This window comes from Myotis lucifugus, unplaced genomic scaffold (assembly GCF_000147115.1).
Source record: "Myotis lucifugus unplaced genomic scaffold, Myoluc2.0 scaffold_458, whole genome shotgun sequence".
Classification (NCBI taxonomy): Eukaryota; Metazoa; Chordata; class Mammalia; order Chiroptera; family Vespertilionidae; genus Myotis; species Myotis lucifugus.
The window spans coordinates 774,681-794,624 of record NW_005871506.1 but is presented as its reverse complement, the minus strand read 5'-3'; the positions used below and the strand labels follow the sequence as shown (position 1 = coordinate 794,624).

The window sequence follows — 19,944 nt, the reverse complement described above, 5'->3', positions numbered from 1 at the left end:
TGGGACAGACGTGCACACAGCATCAGGCAGCACTGCAGCCACATTCAGCTCTGCTCCAGGAGGCACCTGCACTGGGTCCCTCAGGTTCACTCCCAACACACGCTCACTGAGGGGAAGGTGGGCTCCAGCTCCCACAGGTTTAAATGACGTTTTTTCTGCAGGAAGCTCAGAATGGCTGTGCTAAGCACACACAGCAAGCAATGTGACTGCATGGGTAAATTCCTGCTTGGAATTGCATATGTGAAATGCAACAGTATTTTTAAAAGGCAACCCCTTTCATCACAACCCAACGTAGGGCAGCTTGGGGTGCCCTTACAATTTGGACCCTTCCCTGGAGAAAAAAATATCTGAGTTTGCTCCTAAGTGTGTAGCTAAGGAGGAGATGCTGCTGGAAAGATAGATGGTTTAACAATGAGATCTACACAGTGGACGGGGATGAGAACTCTGTGCCTAAAATCTTCCTGGGAATCTCTACTCCTCACCAACTTAGAGGCTCAGGAATCTTTCCTCATTCCTAAAGAGTGACTTCGTTCCCATTTCCAACAGATCCCCAAAAGTGACTCGATACATCACATGAGCCGCTGCCAGAGGCGGCCTGAGCTCCCTCCTCTGCCTGCTTCTGCGAACGAGGAGCCGTCTGAAGTCTATCAGGTCTGTTCACCTGGTGGCCCGTGGGGGACAGGCAGGCAGGGCTGACAGTGGGATTGGGGGTTTGGTCATTCCTGTGACCAGGGAAGGTTACCTGCTGTGTTATTGAAACTCTCTGAAATGCTTCATCTTCAGCTATAAAGTGAGAGCGATGATTTCTTTCTAGCCATGTCCATAAGGAATAAAGACAATAAAAATCAGTTACCTGACTCACAAACTTACTGTTTACTGAAAGCCAGCTATTATCCTTGACTTCAGAAATCACGCTCACAGTGGCCAGGCAGGACAATCGGCATCCACTCAGAAAGCACTTGCAGCGAGTTTGCAGAAGATAGAAACAGCATAAGGCATGTGGGACTCTGCGATTGTCAGCGAGAGAATGTAGTGAGGACCCCTCAGAGCCCAGGCACCCTGCTGGGGATCAAACCCGCAAGCAACCAGGGCATGTGCCCTGACGGGGAAGTGAACCGTGACCTTCTGGTGCATGGGCAACATCCAACCCACTGAGCCACACCGGCCAGGCCATTCACAAGAGATGGCCCTCATTGCATCTCTCTCTGCATGTCTTCCCTTGTAGACGGTCATGTCACACAGCTTTTACCCCCCCTTGATGCAACGCACATCGTGGACCCTGGCTGCACCCTTCAAAGAGCAGCACCACCATCGTGGACCCAGCGATTGCATTGCCAACAATTACTCCTTGACAGCTCAGGACCTGAAGCTGAAGGACCTGCTGAAGGTCTACCAGCCGGTCACCATCAGTGTCCCTAGGAAAAGGGTCATTCAGGAGTTCCCATCAGGTAACTGTGGCAGGATGGGGTCTTGGAGTTTGATTTGTAATCCTGGGTTCTAGCCTGGCTTTACTCTTACGGCAGCTAATTTTAGATAACCTCAGAGAGTTAGTCTCCTCACGTATGAAATGGGAATGATTGTAAAGGCTAACCTTACATTTACATACACCAAACCTTACATACAATGCACCAAGCACTATTCTCATGCACTTGTGTTAATTGATTGCTGTATAACAAATTACCCCCAAACTTAACAGTTTAAAACAGCGGTTGCCAACCTTTCAGACCTCACAGATCACCGGTTGGTGACTGCTAGTTTAAAACAACCACTGTTTATTATATTATGGTATATGTGGGTCACTGGGTGGTTCTGGCTCAAATTCTCTCTCAACTGGCAGTCAGACATCCCCTGAGGGGTCCCAGATTAGAGAGGGTGCAGGCTGGGCTGAGGGACACCCCTCCAGTGCACGAATTTTGTGCACCGGACCTCTAGTCCTGTATAATAAAAGGCTAATATGCAAATATACCAAATGGCAGAACAATCGAACAACCGGTCACTATGACGTGCACTGACCACCAGGGGATGCACGCGGAATATGGTGGGCATTGGCCGTGGTGGGATGGTGGAGCAGGTGAGCAGGGGTGCCAGACCATGGCGGGGCACTGGTTGCTGTCATCAGGGTGAGGCTCTGGTGGTTACTGAAAATTCTTTGCTCCCGCACACCACAGTCCCGCCCCACACTCACACCTGCTGCCGATACTGGACCCGCTTGCACCCACTGCTGGTGCCCAGTGCTGGCCCCGCTCACACCCACTGCTGGCGCCGGCCCCAATTGCTCCACAGAGCACATGGGAGTGGTGGCAGCAGGAGTGGGCTGCTGGCAAACAGGGGACTGGGGGCCGCAGTGGGCAGGGCCAGTCAGGGGCACGGAGGATGGGCTAAGACCCACCCCTGTGCCCACTGCAGCCTCCTGGCCTACAGTTCCTTTCAAGGTGCACGAATCCATGCACTGGGCCCCTAGTGTGCATATAAGATCTTTGGTTAATCTCTTCCCACCCCTCCCCTTCCCTCAGAGATTCATCAGTCTGTTCCATGTTTCCATGCCTCTGGTTCTATTGCATTCATCAGTTTATTTTGTTCATTAGATTCCTTATTCATTTCTTTTGATTTTTACTTTCAATTGATGATAGATATATATATTTATATTTATGATCTCCTCCTCCTCCTCCTCCTCTTCCTCCTCTCCTCCTCCTCTCCTTCTTCTTCTTCTTCTTCTTCTTCTTCTTCTTCTTCTTCTTCTTCTTCTTCTCCTTCTCCTCCTCCTCCTCCTCCAAGTAGCCCCTTCAACATTTCATGGTTTGGTGGTATTAAACTCCTTTAGCTTTTTGTGTCTGTGAAGCTCTTTATCTGATCCTCAATTCTAAATGATAGTTTTCCTGGGTAGAGTAATCTTGGTTATAGATCCTTGCTTTTCATCACTTTGAATATTTCTTGCCACGCTTTTCTGGCCTGCAAAATTTCTGTTGAGAAATCAGCTGACAGTTGTATGGGTGCCCCTTGTAGGTATCTAACTGCTTTTCTCTTGTGGCTTTTAAGATTATCTCTTTGTCTTTAACCCTTGGCATTTTAATTATGATGTGTCTTGGTGTGGGTCTCTTGGGGTTCATAGTGTTTAGGACTCTCTGCATTTTCTGGACTTGTAAGTCTATTTCTTTCACCTGGTAGGGGAAGTTTTCTGTCATTATTTCTTCAAATAGATTTTCACTATCTTGCTCTCTCCTCCTTCTGGCACCCCCATGATGCAAATGTTGGTATACTTGGGGTTGTTTCAGAGGCTCTTTACATTATCTTCATATTTTTGGATATTTTTTTTCATTTTGCTCTTCTGATTGGGTGATTTTGCTCCCTCATATTCCAAATTGTTGATTTGATTCTTGAGATCCTCTATGTTGATTCCCTATAAATTATTCTTCATTTCAGCTAGTGTATCCTTCATTTTTGACTGGTCCTTTTTCATGTCTTTGATGTTCTCACTAAGATCCTTGAATTTCTCACTAAGTCCTTTATCATTCTCAATAAGTTCCTTGAAGCTTTCATTAATTCCTTGAGCATCCTTGTAACCATTATTTTGTACTCTGCATCCAGTAGTTTGCTTGCTTCCATTTTACTTAGTGTTTTTTTCTTCTGGAGATTTCTTCCTTTTGTGACATGTTCGTCTCCACGTTTTGGCTGCTTCCTTGTGTTCGTTTCTATGTATTAGGTAGAGAGAGCTGCTATGTCTCCTGGAATTGGTAGAGTGGCCTTGTGTAGTAGGTGTCCTATAGGGCCCAGTGGCTCAGCCTCCCCAATCCCCTGAACTGGGCAATCTAGGTGCACCCCCTGTGTGAGCTGTGTGAGCTGTCCTATTGTAGTTGAACTTTGATTGCTGTTGGCATCATTGGGAGTAATTGACCCCCAGGGCAATTGACTATGATGACCAGTTGTTGTCTACAATGGAAGAACTGCTGTTCAGGAGACACCCCTATGGAGCAGGACTTGCTTCAGTGGGGTTTTGGTGCTCACCAAGTCTGCCTCTTGAGTGTGTCACTTGTGAATGTGGTAGAATTGTAATCTGGTGTGGTCTGAAGCTGTCCACTGGTGCATTGGCTCTAGGACCTCCCAGGATGTACAAAGTTGGCCAATTTCCAAAGTTACTGGGACTTTGGCACAAGCTACAGAGTGATCTGCAGATGGCTGCTACTTGTGTTGGCCTTGGAGGTGCCCAGGAGAGGCCAAACTATGAACTAAGGCAGGTTGCTGCTAGTGCCAGGCCTGGGGCCACTTATTGATAGGTATGGAGCATGCTGATGCCAGCTGATGCTTGTTTGAGAGATTTTAGAAAAGTCTGAAGCCTGAGCCAGGACAGGCCATTCACATGGAAAAGCCACTACAAACAGCTTGGGTGGGGCTGAAAATTGGATGGGGTGGGATCTCAGGGAATTTCCAGGGTGGAGCAAATAGTGTGGGCCAGATTGATGGAGACTCAGATATGGCGACTGCCAGTCAGCTCTGTGGTGGAATAGGTCCCAGCATAGGAACAATAACCTCTGCCAGCACTTTTGTGGCTGGAAAGCAGTCTGGGAGAAAGCTGCCCCTGAGTTCCTGCCCTGATGCCAGACAATACAGTTCCTCCCCATATGTCCTTGGATACTTTCAAGCTGCTGCCCCAATACTGGAGCTCAGAGGGAGTGAGTCCAAGTAAGTCCATGCACTAGCCCTTTAAGAGGAACTGCCTGGGTCTCTGTCAGCTCTGTGTCACTCAGGCACAATCTCTGCTGGTTTTAACAGCCTGAAGATACAGGGTCCTCTCTTCCCAACACCAGAACTCTGGGCTGAGGGGTCTGGCATGGGGCTGGGACCCCTTGCTTCTCATAGGAACCTCCACAGCCTAGATATCCCCCCCAATTAAAAAAATGTCATGTGTATTTTGGACCAGCTCATTCCATGTCCCTGCCCCTCTTACTAGTCTCAGCATGGTTTCTTCTTTACTTCTCTAGTTGTAGGACTTCCATTCAGCCAGATATCAGGCGGTTCTGAATGATGGTTGTTCTGTAGTTTAGTTGGAATTTTGATGTGGTTGTTGGAGGATTTGAGTCCCATATTTACCTACACCACCATCTTGGTTCCTCTCCCCATAATACTTTGTATATATTAATTTATTTAATCCCACCAGGTACACATATATCTATTTAAGGGTATCCTTTAGTAATTCTAGATGTATGTTGGAGCAATATTATTTTATATTTAACGAGTTTTTTTTCCTATTACTATTATATTTGGAGTGGATTGATGAGGAGCTCAAGTATGAACTCAAAATATATCTTGAGAGTTTTCAGTTCTCTTTAATTCTCTCAGAATGTCAATTTAATATTAGTATGTCATTAATACTTCTCTATTACTTGTTAATTTCCTTAGGCTAGAAACTTAAGCAAGTTGAATAGTAGAATTTTATGTCATTTATTAAAATTATTAGAGGTCCGATGCACAAAGATTCGTGCAAGAATAGGCCTTCCTTCCCTGGCTGCCAGCACTGCCTTTGCTCTGGCCCGGAGCCACCTTTCCGCCTTCGCGTGCTGCCCAGAGGCCTAAAGTGGCTAGGGGGGTGTGGAATGCCTGCGTCATCGCCACAACACAGGCATCCCAGCCCAGCCGCCGCCATCTTTGTTGCACAATTTGCATATTCCCTCCTTATTGGCTGTGGGTGCCGCCATCTTTGTCATGAAGTGACAGTCAATTTGCATATTCTGTCTTTATTAGATAGGATTTGTAGTTACCCTTTATTGCAAATAATAGTTTTTTTGTTTTCTTTTCTTAATATATTTTATTGATTTTTTACAGAAAGGAAGGGAGAAGGATATAGAGTTAGAAACATTGATGAGAGAGAAACATTGATCAGCTGCCTCCTGCACACCTCCCACTGAGGATTTGCCTGCAACCCAGGTACATGCCCTTGACCGGAATTGAACCTGGGACCTTTGAGTCCATAGGCTGATGCTCTATCCACTGAGCCAAACCGGTTAGGGCAATAATAGTTTTTTTATTTATGATAATCACACATATTTTTTTACAGTAAATATATTAAGTTTAAATATCTGAGTCTATTTAAAGAAAAATATGAAACAACAATACATGTGACATTTAGAAAACAGAGCAACAGGGTTGGAGAGTGGATCAAGTAGGCAGTTATTTTTTTTAAAATATATTTTTATTGAATTTTTACAGAGAGGAAGGGAGAGGGATAGAGAGTTAGAAACATCGATGAGAAAGAAACATCGATCAGCTGCCTCCTGCACACCCCCCACTGGGGATATGCCCGCAACCAAGGTACATGCCCTTGACCGGAATTGAACCTGGGACCCTTGAGTCTGCAGGCCGACGCTCTGTCCACTGAGCCAAACCAGTTAGGGCAAGTAGGCAGTTATTAATACCTGTCAAATGTATGAATTTGCTCATCCCTATTTTACAATTGAAGAAGCTGAGGCCTAGAATGATGAAGTCACTTCTTCAGGGCCACACAGGTAATTAGTGGTGCAGGTGGGACCAGAACCCACATCTCCTGCCTCATCCCACTGCACCTGGACAGTCCTGAGAGCCACATCCTTGTGGACAGAGGATGGCTCAAGGCCACTGCCCATCACTTATGTCTTTCTTCTCCACTATTCTAGCAACAAAAAGCTCAGCAGAGCCCGAGAAGAAGAAAATGAAGTCCATCCCAATAGACAAAACAGATCATACCAGGTAAAATTCTTCATTGTCTCTGTGGGTACAAGGATTTCAGGACACTAGGCTGAACCACAAAAGGCTGTGGTCTCACTAAAGCCATGGTCTTCTCAGCTTCAAAGCATTCCCAGATAACCAGTAACCAATGCCGCCCCCCCCCCAAATTCCCTTAATCTAAAGAAACTTTAGATACTAAATAAAAATAAGTTAACCGACTGAGCAAACCAGTGCTAACATACCTATGCAATGCTCCATGTTAGAGGTCGCTGCTCATGCCACAGTTCTCAGATGACACGGAGGAGGGCTTCTCCTGCAGAAGGACCCTCATGTGGCTGGAAGGCAGGCTGACAGCTCAGAGCCTCTGCTGAGCCAGGGCTGAGCCATGTCTTCTTTTCAGGACCAAATCCGCCCACAAGACCTTGACCTCCTCACCCCGGAAGAAGGAGGTGATGACCTCTGAGACCCCCCCAGGAAGCAGACCAGCGAGCCCAGAAGAGCAGATTAACATGATGTTACAGAAGGAGATGGAAATAGAAAGTAAAGAAGCCAAGCCATCCAAATCAGACTTGGAGGTACATTCTCGTCACTGCCTTTCTCCCAATTGGCCATCTCAGCGATTCTGATCTGGGGGGAACAGCAGAATCACCCAGGGCATGTTTTAAAAATACACAGTCCAGAACCCAGGACAGTCTACTGTGTGTGTGTGTGTGTGTGTGTGTGTGTGTGTGTGTGTGAGAGAGAGAGAGAGAGAGAATGCATTCTCTGCTCTAGTAAGCCTTAGAAACCAATACCTTTGGGTCCTCTGAGAACATAAGTTGCAAAATGGTGACCCACAGGCTGGGGTTGCCAGATTTTGGAAAAACAAAAACAAAACACAAAACAGGACACCCAGCTAAAGTTGAATTTCAGATAAACATGAATAATTTTTTAGTATAAGTATATCCCAACCCACCTGGCAACCCCACCATAGGCTGAATTTGGTCTATCACTGTATGAGGGAAATCTCATATGAGCTAGGTTTTTAATTTCTCTTGAAAAATTAAGATATTCTAAGCTGAGTAGGAGCTGCCTCCTTTAGGTGAGAGACACATTCTCCAGTTTGTCGGTCTCCTCCATTCTTATTATTGTTTTATGTCCAGCCAACTGTCACCTGTTAATGTCACCTGCTTGATTCTAGGTAGCCTTTTGAGTTTCTAACCTCTACCTTAAAAGGAGAACAATAAATCTTTAGAGAAAATAGCTTATGAGTTTATAGTACATAAAAATTAACAATAAAAACTCAGTCACTGTGTGCTGTTGGCAAAATTCCATGCTAACCCTTACTTGACCTGGGTATTAGGATCATTCTCATTGTCCAGCTGTGGAAATTGGGGTGCAGACTGATTCAACAGCTTGCTGGGGTTGTGCAGTCAGGAAGAGGCAAAGCTGGGCCTCAGGCCAGGTCTGGCTGATAGTAAAGTCTCTGTGGGTAAGAGCTACCAGCATTTCTCAAAGTTGCCAGCAGATTATAATCACTTAAAGTGCTTGTTTAACAGAAACCAAACTGCCTGAGGAGGGATCTGTGGGGCTGCATTTTAACCAGAGCCTCTCTCTGACCCCGGGCAGTTCTTATGATGAGGGAGTTGGATGTGTTTCTGTATAATCAGCTTTCACTCCAGTTGGAAAAGGTGAGCTCAGCCTCTTCTGACCTCGGACAGTTGTCACTGACACTCAAAGCTAATTTCAAACCCTTGCCTACACTTGGTGCTTCTCATCTATTTGAAATGATCCATCGCTAGAGCCACTCAGCCATCAGCAGCTCAGAGGCAGGGGAAACAAAACTTTCAGTGTCACCAGGTGATGCGGGCCATTTTTATTCGGTGTGTGCATCTGTAGCTTTTCTCAACTCAAAAGCCCATGGTTGGCCCTAACCCATGGGGTGGGGCCACAACATTAGTAACAAAGAAACAGACTATCTAAATCAGTGGTTCTCAACCTTGGCTGCACATTAGAATCACCTGGGAATCTTTTTAAATTCACCCCATAACAAAGAAACAGAATTTCCGGAGGATGAGGCCCAGAAATCAGGATTTTAAAAAGAGTCCCAGGTGATTCTAATGTGCAGCCAAGGTTGAGAACCACTGCCCTAACCAGTTTGGCTCAGTGGATAGAGCATTGGCCTGAGGACTGACGGGTCCCAGGTTCGATTCTGGTCAAGGGCATGTATCTTGGTTGCAGGCACATCCCCAGTAGCAGGTGTGCAGGAAGCAGCGGATCAATGTTTCTCTCTCATCATTGATGTTTCTATCTCTCCTTCTCCCTTCCTCTCTGTAAAAAAAATCAATAAAATATATTAAAAAAAAAAAAAAAAGCCCATGGGTGGCCCTAGCCAGCTTGGCTCAGTGGATAGAGCCTAAGCCTGTGGACTGAAGGGTCCCAGGTTCAATTCCGGCCAAGGGCACATGCCTGGGTTTCGGACTTGATCACCAGTAGGGGGTGTGCAGGAGGCAGCTGATCAATGATTCTCTCTCATCATTGATGTTTCTATCTCTCCTTCTCCCTTCCTCTCTGAAACCAATAAAGAAATATATATATTTTTAAAAGCTCACGGTTGGATTAGAAGAGCTATCATAAGTCTCACTAGGTCTTTGGGGATCTTTTTTCCCCAGCTGACGGCTACAAGCTGCTTTGCAGAGGATCAATGTTGAGGAGAATGAATCATTTGAGTCCTTTTAAGGAACTCACTCCTCTTTTTAAAGCTCTTCAGATATACTGCCCCATCTCTCTTACTATCTGCATGGCGTTTGACAAATCTTTCTTTGTGTTTCACTGACCTCTCTCTAGCTTTGGTCGAATCCTTGAGTCATGGGGAAGACTCACCAGTGACCCCATAGCCATGTGTGTGAAGTCACCGCGCAGGCCGCACAGCTGTAGCGCGGGAAGGGTAGGGAGGGGCACTGTGTGGCCTTGGCCTCCTGTCAGCTGATGGGTGTGGAAAGGTGGGCACAGTTCACCAATCATGATCATTTTCTTCCTGGTGGTTTGTTTACGGAAGAGATATGATTATTACTTGACCCATGGAATCCGAAAAGACATGATTGCCCCCGAGGAGGATGAAGTGATGGTTCGGATTTCGAAGCTGATTCCTAGCACTCTGCTGATGAGTCCCTTCCTGGAACCCCTGGTGAACACCCTCATGGAGGAGAAGGAAAGTTACTATTACAACAGCCTCATGAAAAGCATCGGTAAGGCTGGGCGGACCTGGGCGGGGTTCCCATGCAGAGGGCCCCTTCCTTCTTCTCACTCTCAGTCCTCTATCCCCGTTTTTCTGAAAATGCCAAAGCATTTTAACTTTAATTCAAATGCCCCCACCCCACCACCACTCCTGTCTCCCCCAGCCCTCTCACACATTAATGTGCACCCACTTAACCTGGGTCTGGTCCTGACGGGGGGACCTGCGGGGGCCCGCCTGCATAGCTCACAAGCTCCAGGTGAGGCAGCAGGTGCCACTTCCCAGGGGCAGCGCTACGAGCGGCAAGGGCCGACTCCACATCTGAAATCACACTCAGACCTGCCTCTTCTCTCCACTCTTTCGCCTCTCTCCAGCCCGCAGTGCTCGCTGCATCTCCTGCACTCACAGCACTTCTTGTCTCCACTGTCAGCTCACCTGTGCCACTAAGTCTCCACTGTCTCTGCATTTTCATGGGGTCTTAGCTGCCTCAGAGACTGTGAGCTCTTTGGTGATGAAGGATGTCTCCCTCACTCCCCTTCGGCCTGGGCCCCAGGTCTTGCTCACAGAGGTAGGGAGACTATTCGATGACCGTGAGTGATGCACGCCAAAGAGGAGGGTTGCCAGAAGCCGGTCCATCCTTGCTGCTTGACACAGTCACTGCAGGGAAGAAACATCTGCACAGCATATGTTTCAAGGGACCTGCCATACTGTTCTTAATATGTTTGCTCCCCTTCTTAGCGCTATGTGTTCTAACCGGGGCCACCTCCCTGAGAAAGGTTGTTTCCCCAGGTGGGGATGTTTCCCTGGAGTTAGGGATTAACAGGACTAAGGAAGGGAATAAATCAGTAAAACCCCTCAACTAAGTGCCAGGCGGGTAGTTAATCACCTTAACTACGAACAATCATGCTTAAGCTACATAATCTTTACTTAGGATAATCTCCTTCAGTTACTTCCTTGTAGCTTAACAGAACAGTAGAGTAGTGACCTTGGAGTGGAGAAAACAAACTAGCCCTACCCTTTGGAATAGAATGGATAGGATTAAAATCAACAGAACTAGATGGAGATGGGATTTTTGGCAAAGGTCAGATAAGAAACTATGGACATGAAACAAGGAACTGTAGAAGGTCAAGGGAGGACCCAAAACATACCATGATGTGACTATAGAGGCATGCTTATAGGATCAAATGGTATAAATACAGATGTAACAGGAGAATAAGGGGAGAACCTGGCTATGCTGATCATCTGAACGCTGTCTCCAGCTCATTCTTTGCCGACTCCATCTACACCTTTGGGAACCCCTGGACCGCTGGGGCTGGACCCCGGCAGAGGGTGACCATGCTAGTTCCCTTCCTTCCTGTTTTATCTGGACAACAGCCATCTTCACCAACTTGTCTAGTTATTTTTAATTTCCTAATTAACTTTCTGGTGGTGTCAGTGTAATGGCTCCTTGTTTACTACAGGGTAGAACCAAACTCAGAAGAATAAACTTGTAAGTCCTTCAAATTCCAGCCCCAACCTACTTCTCCAGTTTTATCACCTTGAACTCAAACCACTGGCACCTGCTATTCCTGCCACAGAGTGAATAACAGCTCCTGGAGTGGCCTGCACTCTATGACATGCTGCTCCTCGGCCCGTCTTCCCTCCTGGGCCTGTCTCAGAAACCCCCCTCACCCCTCAGGACCCAGCTCAGACGTTACTTTGCCTGTGAAGCTTTTACCAATCTTTCTTTCCTTAGCATGTGACGTTTTTGATCTCTGAATTTCCATTGCAAGTGTCTGGTGTCATCCATTGTGTTGATTTTGGTGTGAGGAGTCAATTAATGATTAATGAGGCATCAGCAAATACTCATTCACTGTCATGCAGATGCTAGATATCTAACAGGATGCCATCCCGGGTTCCCTGAGCTCCAGGCTGAGGTTACCCACCTCCTTGCTTGGTGTCTTCAGACAGAAAACACAGAACTGCAGAGCATGCTCAGGGGACTGCTGGCGACCCTGCCCGTGAGGGAGCATTTTCAAGTGTTGCCTTTGGAGGGTTGAAGCTAAGAGCACGAGTGCTCAGGGTCCCTGCGTAATAACAGTGTTTCCCGTTGGTCCTAGTTGATTACATCCTCATGGACCCAGAGGAGAAGAAGAGGCTCTTCATCGAGAGCACCCCCCGCCTGTTCCCACAGAGAGCCATCCGGGCGCCTGTGCCCTGGCACGGGGCCTACAAGAGCGCCAAGAAGTGGAACGAGGAGCACCTGCACACGGTGAACCCCATGGTGCTCATCCTGGAGCAGCTGTGGTTTGAAGAGTAAGAAGGGCCTCCCTCTCCCCTCCCCCCTCCGCTGCTTCCACACATAGGAGAACATGTTACGCTGGGCACTATGAGGTAGCCCTGTCCTGGGCATGAAATGACAACATCAGACCAAAGGCATAGGAACTGGCCCACAGCCCCCGGGTCTCAGCACTGGAGCATCCTGGGTAAGAGCACAGGCATGGAGCCAGGCTGCAGGGCCAGGCCTGGACTCCAGGGCTTCATAGGTGATAGGTATTGGTGTGTTACCACCTCTCTGTGCCTCATCCCTGAATTTGGGATAATGAGAGCTCATAGGGTTGTAGGAGGAATAACTAAGTTAATGCTGTAAGGTACTCAGAACAGTGCCTGAAGTACCTCCATTACCACCCGTGTCTCGCTGAATTCTAATTGTATGTTTACTTGCTCGACCTCCAGCCCACTAGAGGGTGGGTTGTGTAATGTTTATTCGGGTGCCAGATGTGTAATGTGTGTTTTCCCCACGTCCCGTGTGGTTTAGGGTTCGGGCTCTGGAAGAGGGGCTGCACACAAATGAAAGAGACGAGACAAGAGATAATAATTTGGAAATTGGGGGGCCAGGGGAGAGCCCATCCCAAGAGGATGGACTCCGCTTGTGCTCAGGCCTTGGCATCCTTTTATTCAGTTTGGGATGCACCTATAGCCGTTAGGCAGGCAAGTTCCAGTCACAGGCAGACTATCTTATCAGCAAGGATTTACATGATAATAGGTGGGGAAGTTGCTTCTGCTACCATTATCTCCACTAAACAGTGGGTGCATAGCCCTGACCTTTGCCAGGGCTTCAAGGGTCACCAGCCTTCCGGTTCCTTGTCCACACCTCTCTGCTAGTGAAGACAATAGGCGGCTTCCCACATTGGGTACTTGGGTCTTACTCATTGATGTAACTCAGTTCCCCACAGGATGGCTGGCTACCGCCTCGGTGAAAGTCATCAGTGACTAATTGGCCACAGGAATTGTAAAAGTCCAGCGCAGGCAGCAGTCTCTTTTTTTTCCTCTTAAGTTTTTCTAAATTGAAATACAATTCACACACCATAAAACTCACCCCCTTTGAAGTGTACAATGCAGTCGTTGTGAGTATATTTGCAAATTTTTACAAATATTTAACTCAAGAATATTTTTATCCTCCCCCAAATAAACATGTACCTGTCAGCAGTCTTTCCACCCTCTCCCTCCTCTCAGCCCTGGCGACACTGATCTGCTCTCCATCTCTGGGGCTTGGCCTCGTCTGGACATTTCCTGTAATCGGAACCAGGTGGTCCTTTGTGTCTGGCTACTCCCACCAGCAGGATGTTTCCAAGGTTCATTCAGAGAAGCATGTATTAGGACTTAATTCTTTCTTCTGGCTGAACAATATCTCACTGTGTGGTTATCCCGCATTCTTCCATTGCACTGGGAAGAAAGACTCATATTCTATGGGTCCCTCAAGAGGGAGTGCAACTCCTGTGGGAGAATAAGGCCACCAGAGTTCACTGAAAGTCAGGCTGCCACCATCTGGGTTCTTTTTAGAAAAGTTAGAGGCAAATATGTGTATTTAATTTTGATTGGCTGAACTTAGCAGCTCAAATATTTTGTCTTGGGAAGATCTCTAGCTTAGAATGTGTTTTATCTTGGAGAGCTTAGTTGTTTTCACATTCTTAGCTTTACCTATATTTTTAAAAGGAATTGTTGGGGAAGTCAACCTAGGATGGAGCCCACCAATGATAAGAAATAAGCACATTCCTTCTTTGAACTAAATTCTGTTTTCTAAGGCTTTGCAGGTGTCCATCAAGACAATGAAAAAAAGAAGTAAGTTTCTAACTGGGTAGAAGTATGTTGAGTAATAATGTTCTTGTTCTGTCACTACAGAACTTTCGATTTGGGGTAAGTTCATCTTTCTGGGCCTGTTTCCTTATATGCAAAGTGGGAATAATAGCAAAGCTCCTCTCATGTGGCTGTTGGGAGAGGTGCTTGGAACAGTGCTGGGCACACAGTGGTTGTGCCCACGCACCGGGGTCTCCAAATCCTGGAGCATGCTGGGTACGAGCACAGTGGGGAGCAAGGTACGTGGCCAGCGGGCAACACTGCTTTAACTACAAGTGTGTTTTTAGCCTCAAAACATAAATCAACCTGGAAATTAATGAGGAACTCACTCTGGGGCCTGGTAACGTGGCCAGAGGCTCAGTGCCACGGGAATGTGCGCGTGAGTTTAATTTAACTGTGTAATGAAGATGACAAACTATTGAACCGATAGCCCGTACTGAGAAGAAAGGATGCGTACCATGTGCTTTTCATGGCTCTGTAAGATTCTGTAGGCAACAGAGGTACAAAAATGACCCAGAAGCATTCAGAAGGCTTTTGTTGGCTGAATCAAAAAATTCACAGTGAGAAAGATTTGTTAAGGAAATGATACAGAGTACTTTTCTTACATGGCCTGCACTATTTAACTTCAAAAATCCTGAGAGGTCACCTCGTTATCTGTGAAGGGTGAGATGTTTGGGGACAGGATGAGGGTTGTGGTCTCAGAAAGAATAGATTTTCTGACCATTGGGAAATTTGCTGGGATTCAGTTAAAGATGTGCAACATCCTTATCAGGTGGTGACAAGGGCCACCTGTGGCTGGGTGGCAGTGTGCATGGCACCGAGTCCTCAGGTTCTGTCCTCCCCTGGCAGTGCCCTGGCCTGGCCAGGCAAGCTGAAAGCTAGGCTCACCACCTCCACCAAGAAGGAATAGGGCTGCCGGGTTTCAGGAGGAAGGGCCGCCTAAAGGTCATTACAGTGAGTGAGGAAAAGGAGGAGCAAGAACGAGACAAGCTAAGAGGCAGAGCAGAGATCTCCTGGGGGAAGTGACAGGTGCTGGTGATGTCAGAGTGATTTATAACCCACTGGAGGGATTCCATCTGATATGAGCCAGGAAGAGGACTGGTGCTCTCAGAGCCAATGAAGGCCTGAGGAGTGTGGTGAAGAGCAACTTAGCCATTGATCTGAAAGAAACAGGAAAAGAGAAGAGCATCTCAGAGGAGGGCATTCATTCAACAAACGTACTTTGAGTGCCTGCATCGTGTAAGGCCGGTGCTGAGGGAGGCTACATGTCTTGGTGAACTGTCAGGGTGGGACAGTGTGTTTTGTTTTTGTTTTTTTAAAACTATATTTTTCTTGATTTCAGAGAGGAAGGGAGAGGGAGAGAGAAATAAAAACATCAATGATGAGAGAATCATTGATTGACTGCCTCCTGCATATCCCTCACGGAGGATCGAGCCCACAGCCCAGGCATGTGCCCTGACCAGGAATCAAACCGTGAGCTCCTGGTTCATGGGTCGATACTGCACCTCCGAGCCACGCTGGCTGGGCTGCACAGTGTTTTCTTGAGTAGCTCAGTAACCCACCTGATCGCGAAGATACTCTGTGTGCCCTGTCCTCTTTGTCTTCACTGTTTGTAAAGAACTTTGTTTAGTCCATTTGACATCCCAGTTCTCAGTCACCAAATACGAAGTTGGTGCCCAAACCCCGTCCCCAGTTGGGACACCCAGCACGACACACAAGAAGACTCAGTAACCTCCTGCTGAGTGGCTCATGTATCTGCTCTCTGCGAGAGTTTTTGTGGGTGTCCACTTCCTCCTCAGACTCCCCAGTTTTTCAGATATACTTAGTTTTGATCTGTTTAGCTCTCCTCCTATTGAAGAAAGAGCATATATGCCTCTTGAGCCCGTCCTACACAATTTGTCACGAAGCTGAGCTACTTTCCCCCTTCTTTTGGCAGGTTCAGAGACCTCAGGTTTGTTCGAAAAGCAGAATTACTGGCAGGGAAACTGCCTCTGCAGCCCCAGGAATATCAGGATGTGATCTGGAAGCACTGCATGGAAGCACGCCAGGTCCTGCTCAGCAAGTCAGTACCTGGCCTGAGTGGGGCTCCTCACAGGATCCCAAAGACAGGAACTCTCTGCAGGAAAACTCAGTCCCAGCCCGGGGGCTGCACAGTTGCTGACGTCCCACTGGCGTCCTTCTCTGTCCTCTTCCTTCCAGTGCCCCAGCCTTCGTGTCTCCTCACACCCACTGTGCATCAGCCCCAGCCCAGTCTCCCTTCGCTTTCAAACTCTCTCATTACCGTTGGTGTGAGGGTGCCCCTTCCGTCCCCTCCTCTGAAACCCTCAGGCCTCGCTGGTCACAGGACAGTGCACTTGAATGACTTGCATGCAGGTGGCCCAGATAAACAGCCCCCAGGTGCCCAGGTTAGAGGGTTTTCAGTCACTCAGACAACTCCTTTTGCTTTGCAAATACATGCAGGACTATGTCCAGAGAAATTAATTCCCTTATGTGAAATGATGATGATAATACCATTGGGTTTTTACATATTAGAGAATATGTAAGTATATGCAGTAGCTGGCACTCAGCAGCTGCTTGGTAAATATGGTAATTATTACCTCTGACCATGACTAGTACTAGTACTTCTAGATGCTAGAACAGTAGTTTTCTGGCAAGCAGAAAAGAGACATAATGGATGGTAAGATCAGTGATTCCCACTGGGAATTGGGAATTAGAATTTGTGGAAGGAAGGAAGGACCAATGAGGAAGAATAGTCTCTCAATTCAAAGCTTACTACTTTCTTCTCAGGAGAGGGGTGCTGGTAGGAGAGGCAGCCAGATGTGTGAAAATACCAATTCGAGGAGGTTCTTACTTGGCTATCCTCCTGTCTTTGCAGGTGGATCCCCACCTGTGCTCAGCTTTTTGTCTCCCAGAAGGAGCAGTGGATCCATTTTGCTCCCAGGAGTGACTACGACTCCTCCAGGAACATCGAGGAATTTTTTGCTTCTATTGCATCATTCATGTCACTCCAGCTCAGAGAGTTGGTCATTAAGTCTCTTGAGGATCTCGTCTCCTTTTTCATGATACACAAGGTGTGTAGGGGGTCATAAACAAGCCCTTTTGAGGGTAAATGATTAAGATAGAATCAGGATTCCATCAGCTATGAGCCAGGACAAAAAATAAAAATCCTGATTCGCACACACTTCAGGTCCTTATCCTATATAATAAAGGGCTAATATGCAAATTGACCAAATGGCAGAATGACCAGTCACCAAGACATGCACTGACCACAAGGGGGCAGACGCTCAATGCAGGAGCTGCCCCCTGGTGATCAGTGCACTCCCACAGGGGGAGCACCACTCAGCCAGAAGCCGGGCTCACGGCTAATGAGTGCAGCAGCAGTGGCAGGAGCCTCTCCCACCTCTGCAGCAGTGCTAAGGATGTCTAACTGATGGCTTAGGCCCACTCCCATGAATGCTCCTGGACTGTGAGAGGGTGCAGGCCTGCTGAGGGACACCCTCCACCCCCGGGTGCACAAATTTCGTGCACCCAGCCTCTAGTTAGTTTATAAACTAATGTGAATATACAGCAAGCTTTCATGAGATAATTAACTACTACTAAATTGGTAAAAATCTTCAGAAATATAGAAGTTGTTAAGAAAAATTAAAGAAAGATTTAATAAAATGGAATACATACACTTTATAGTAAAGGGTATGGCCACTTTTTCATCCTATCAAAGGACAGGGTTGAAAAAGATTGTTATCGACCTTTAGCTTGATGTTTCAGGAGTGTTGTATGTATCATTGCACATACTGACTTTTGGTCTTTGGTCTTTGAAAGGGGCATCCCTAAAACCAAATGGCTTTGTTGACCTAATTAATGATTTCCTTCATGAAATAACTTCAGTGAAGTCAAAATAAAAACCAAAAACACTAAGTTCTTGTTTTCGGAGCATCACAGTATCCCCTAAACTTTGGGAGCCTAGAGCTCAAGAATGATTCTTTTGGATTATATATCATGTGGGCATCGTACCTTAAAAAGAATAATATAAAGTTAAATTGCCTGGTTATAAAAGGTTAACTTCTAAGCATTTTTCTAATTAAATAAAGATGAACAATTGCCTTTTTCTCAAACAGTATAGACACAAGTGCTGTTGAATTTAGACTGCAGTGTTAGCACTCTAACGAGACCAATTTATAGGTGTCATTGTAAGTTTCTACTCTACTAAGCAGAAGAGACTCAGCTGTGTAAATAGATCTCACCCTAAAATTGCACACAGGGAAAAATAAAATCTTCATAGGTCTGAAGGAAGAGGAAAATTTATGGGTATTTGATACAGAGTAGGTGTCAACAAATGTTTATCAATCATCCTTAAACTGATCTAAAAATGTCTAAAAGCAATTAGTCAGACAAGTACTTCCTAGCTGCCCTATGGCAGTTTCATTAGGCCCTGTCTTTTATGAAAGGCATCTTGTATTACAAGCCTGTGTAGAGAATTATGAGTATCTCCACACCAATATTTTTGTTGTAGGGAAGCTTGACATTTTGAGTGTCTAAAATAGACTATAGGCTCATTAGCAACTCCATTTATTTGAAGTATGCAGATAATAATTATATGTTTGGATTCAGTCAGCAAATTATTATTGAGCACCTACTATGTGCTAAACACAGTCTTGGATATTTTGGAAGAGGTAGGTGGTTCAGAGGGCAGGTCCTGCCCTCAGGTTAGAGTAGAATAGAAAAGATAAGATGTACTTATAAATCTCTACAAGAAAGAAAGATGAAATACCCTGAGGAAGTGGAAATATGGAAGTTCAGAAGTGGAGGAGATTTTGAGATGAATTTTGAAGGATGAGGAGGATTTGGAAATACTGATGCAGGAATTTTCAAGCAAAGTAAATATACCGAGTGAAAGCTATGGGGAAGGTAAGAGGATGAGCTCGGGGTGGACTAAGCCACCCTTGCCCTCATTTTAAGCGTGTGGTGCATGATGCCCTTCATGCCCTTGTCTGATGCTTGTGGTACCAGGAATGGTGTAGTCTGCTCCCTTAATTCTAGAAGGCCCCATTTTGTGACAGTTGCCATGTCTTATGTCTCCTGAAGGATGGGAATGACTTTGAAGAGCCCTACCAAGAGATGGAGTTCTTTGTTCCTCAGCTAATTATGATCAAACTTGAAGTCAGTGAGCCCATTATTATCTTCAATCCATCTTTTGATGATTGCTGGGAGTTAATACACAACTCTTTCTTGGAAATTATTGAAAACTCTAAGAGGATCCCCAAGGTAGAGTATTCACTTAATCATACGCTTGTACTTTTTTTTCTTTTTTGCTTATTGCATATATTTAAAATGGCTATTTATATAAGATATTCAGTCAGCGGAGTTTCAGTTTGGGAGTTCTATCTTGAGTATACCCTCTTGATCCCAGGAAGAGGATTTGAACCATAAAGACATGCACATGCATCCCAGAACTGTGCTTCTAACAAGGGCATTAAGAGTTACTTGGTGGGAGAATAGAGTCCTCCAGGATGCCCACCTCCAAAGGGCAAATGTGTACCAAGCTGTATCCAACTTGAGTTGGTAATTCACGATGGAGCAGTTGCCATGAACTTGCCAAGAATCTATACCAAACTATATCTGATCTAGCTCTTGAGATTCCATGTTTGTTTCGTTTGTTCACCCATTGTTGGTGGCTAGGGGAGGGAGTGAAACCTCCCTTCCTGGCCTGAGCCCTTTCCAGTTTTCTTCCTGGGGTGGCCTCACTAATCAGACCCCAGACACCGGTTAACAGAGTCTCAGGGCTGGGCCAAGTCATCCACCTGAGTGGGACTCCTTTGTGTGCCATCTTCTGTTTCCTTCTGGTTGGTTAGTGTGGCAAGGGGGCCAGTGTCAGGTCCACAAAGGGAAGGGACCTGTGGGATGCTCCTCTTCCTCCTCTC

At 46.3% G+C, this 19,944-nt stretch overlaps 1 protein-coding gene across 1 annotated transcript in view; it reads left to right on the top strand.

Moving 5' to 3' along the window:
* Positions 1 to 546: 546 nt before the first annotated feature.
* The window catches only part of DNAH3 (dynein axonemal heavy chain 3), a gene marked incomplete at its 5' end in the record, with an annotated part of 172,487 nt that continues 153,089 nt past the window's right edge, over positions 547 to 19,944 (top strand). The window contains 9 exon segments of the mRNA XM_023744381.1: positions 547 to 651; positions 1,226 to 1,454; positions 6,645 to 6,717; positions 7,097 to 7,271; positions 9,734 to 9,923; positions 12,010 to 12,205; positions 15,963 to 16,088; positions 16,902 to 17,097; positions 19,109 to 19,288. Coding sequence (XP_023600149.1) covers positions 547 to 651; positions 1,226 to 1,454; positions 6,645 to 6,717; positions 7,097 to 7,271; positions 9,734 to 9,923; positions 12,010 to 12,205; positions 15,963 to 16,088; positions 16,902 to 17,097; positions 19,109 to 19,288 — 1,470 coding nt within the window.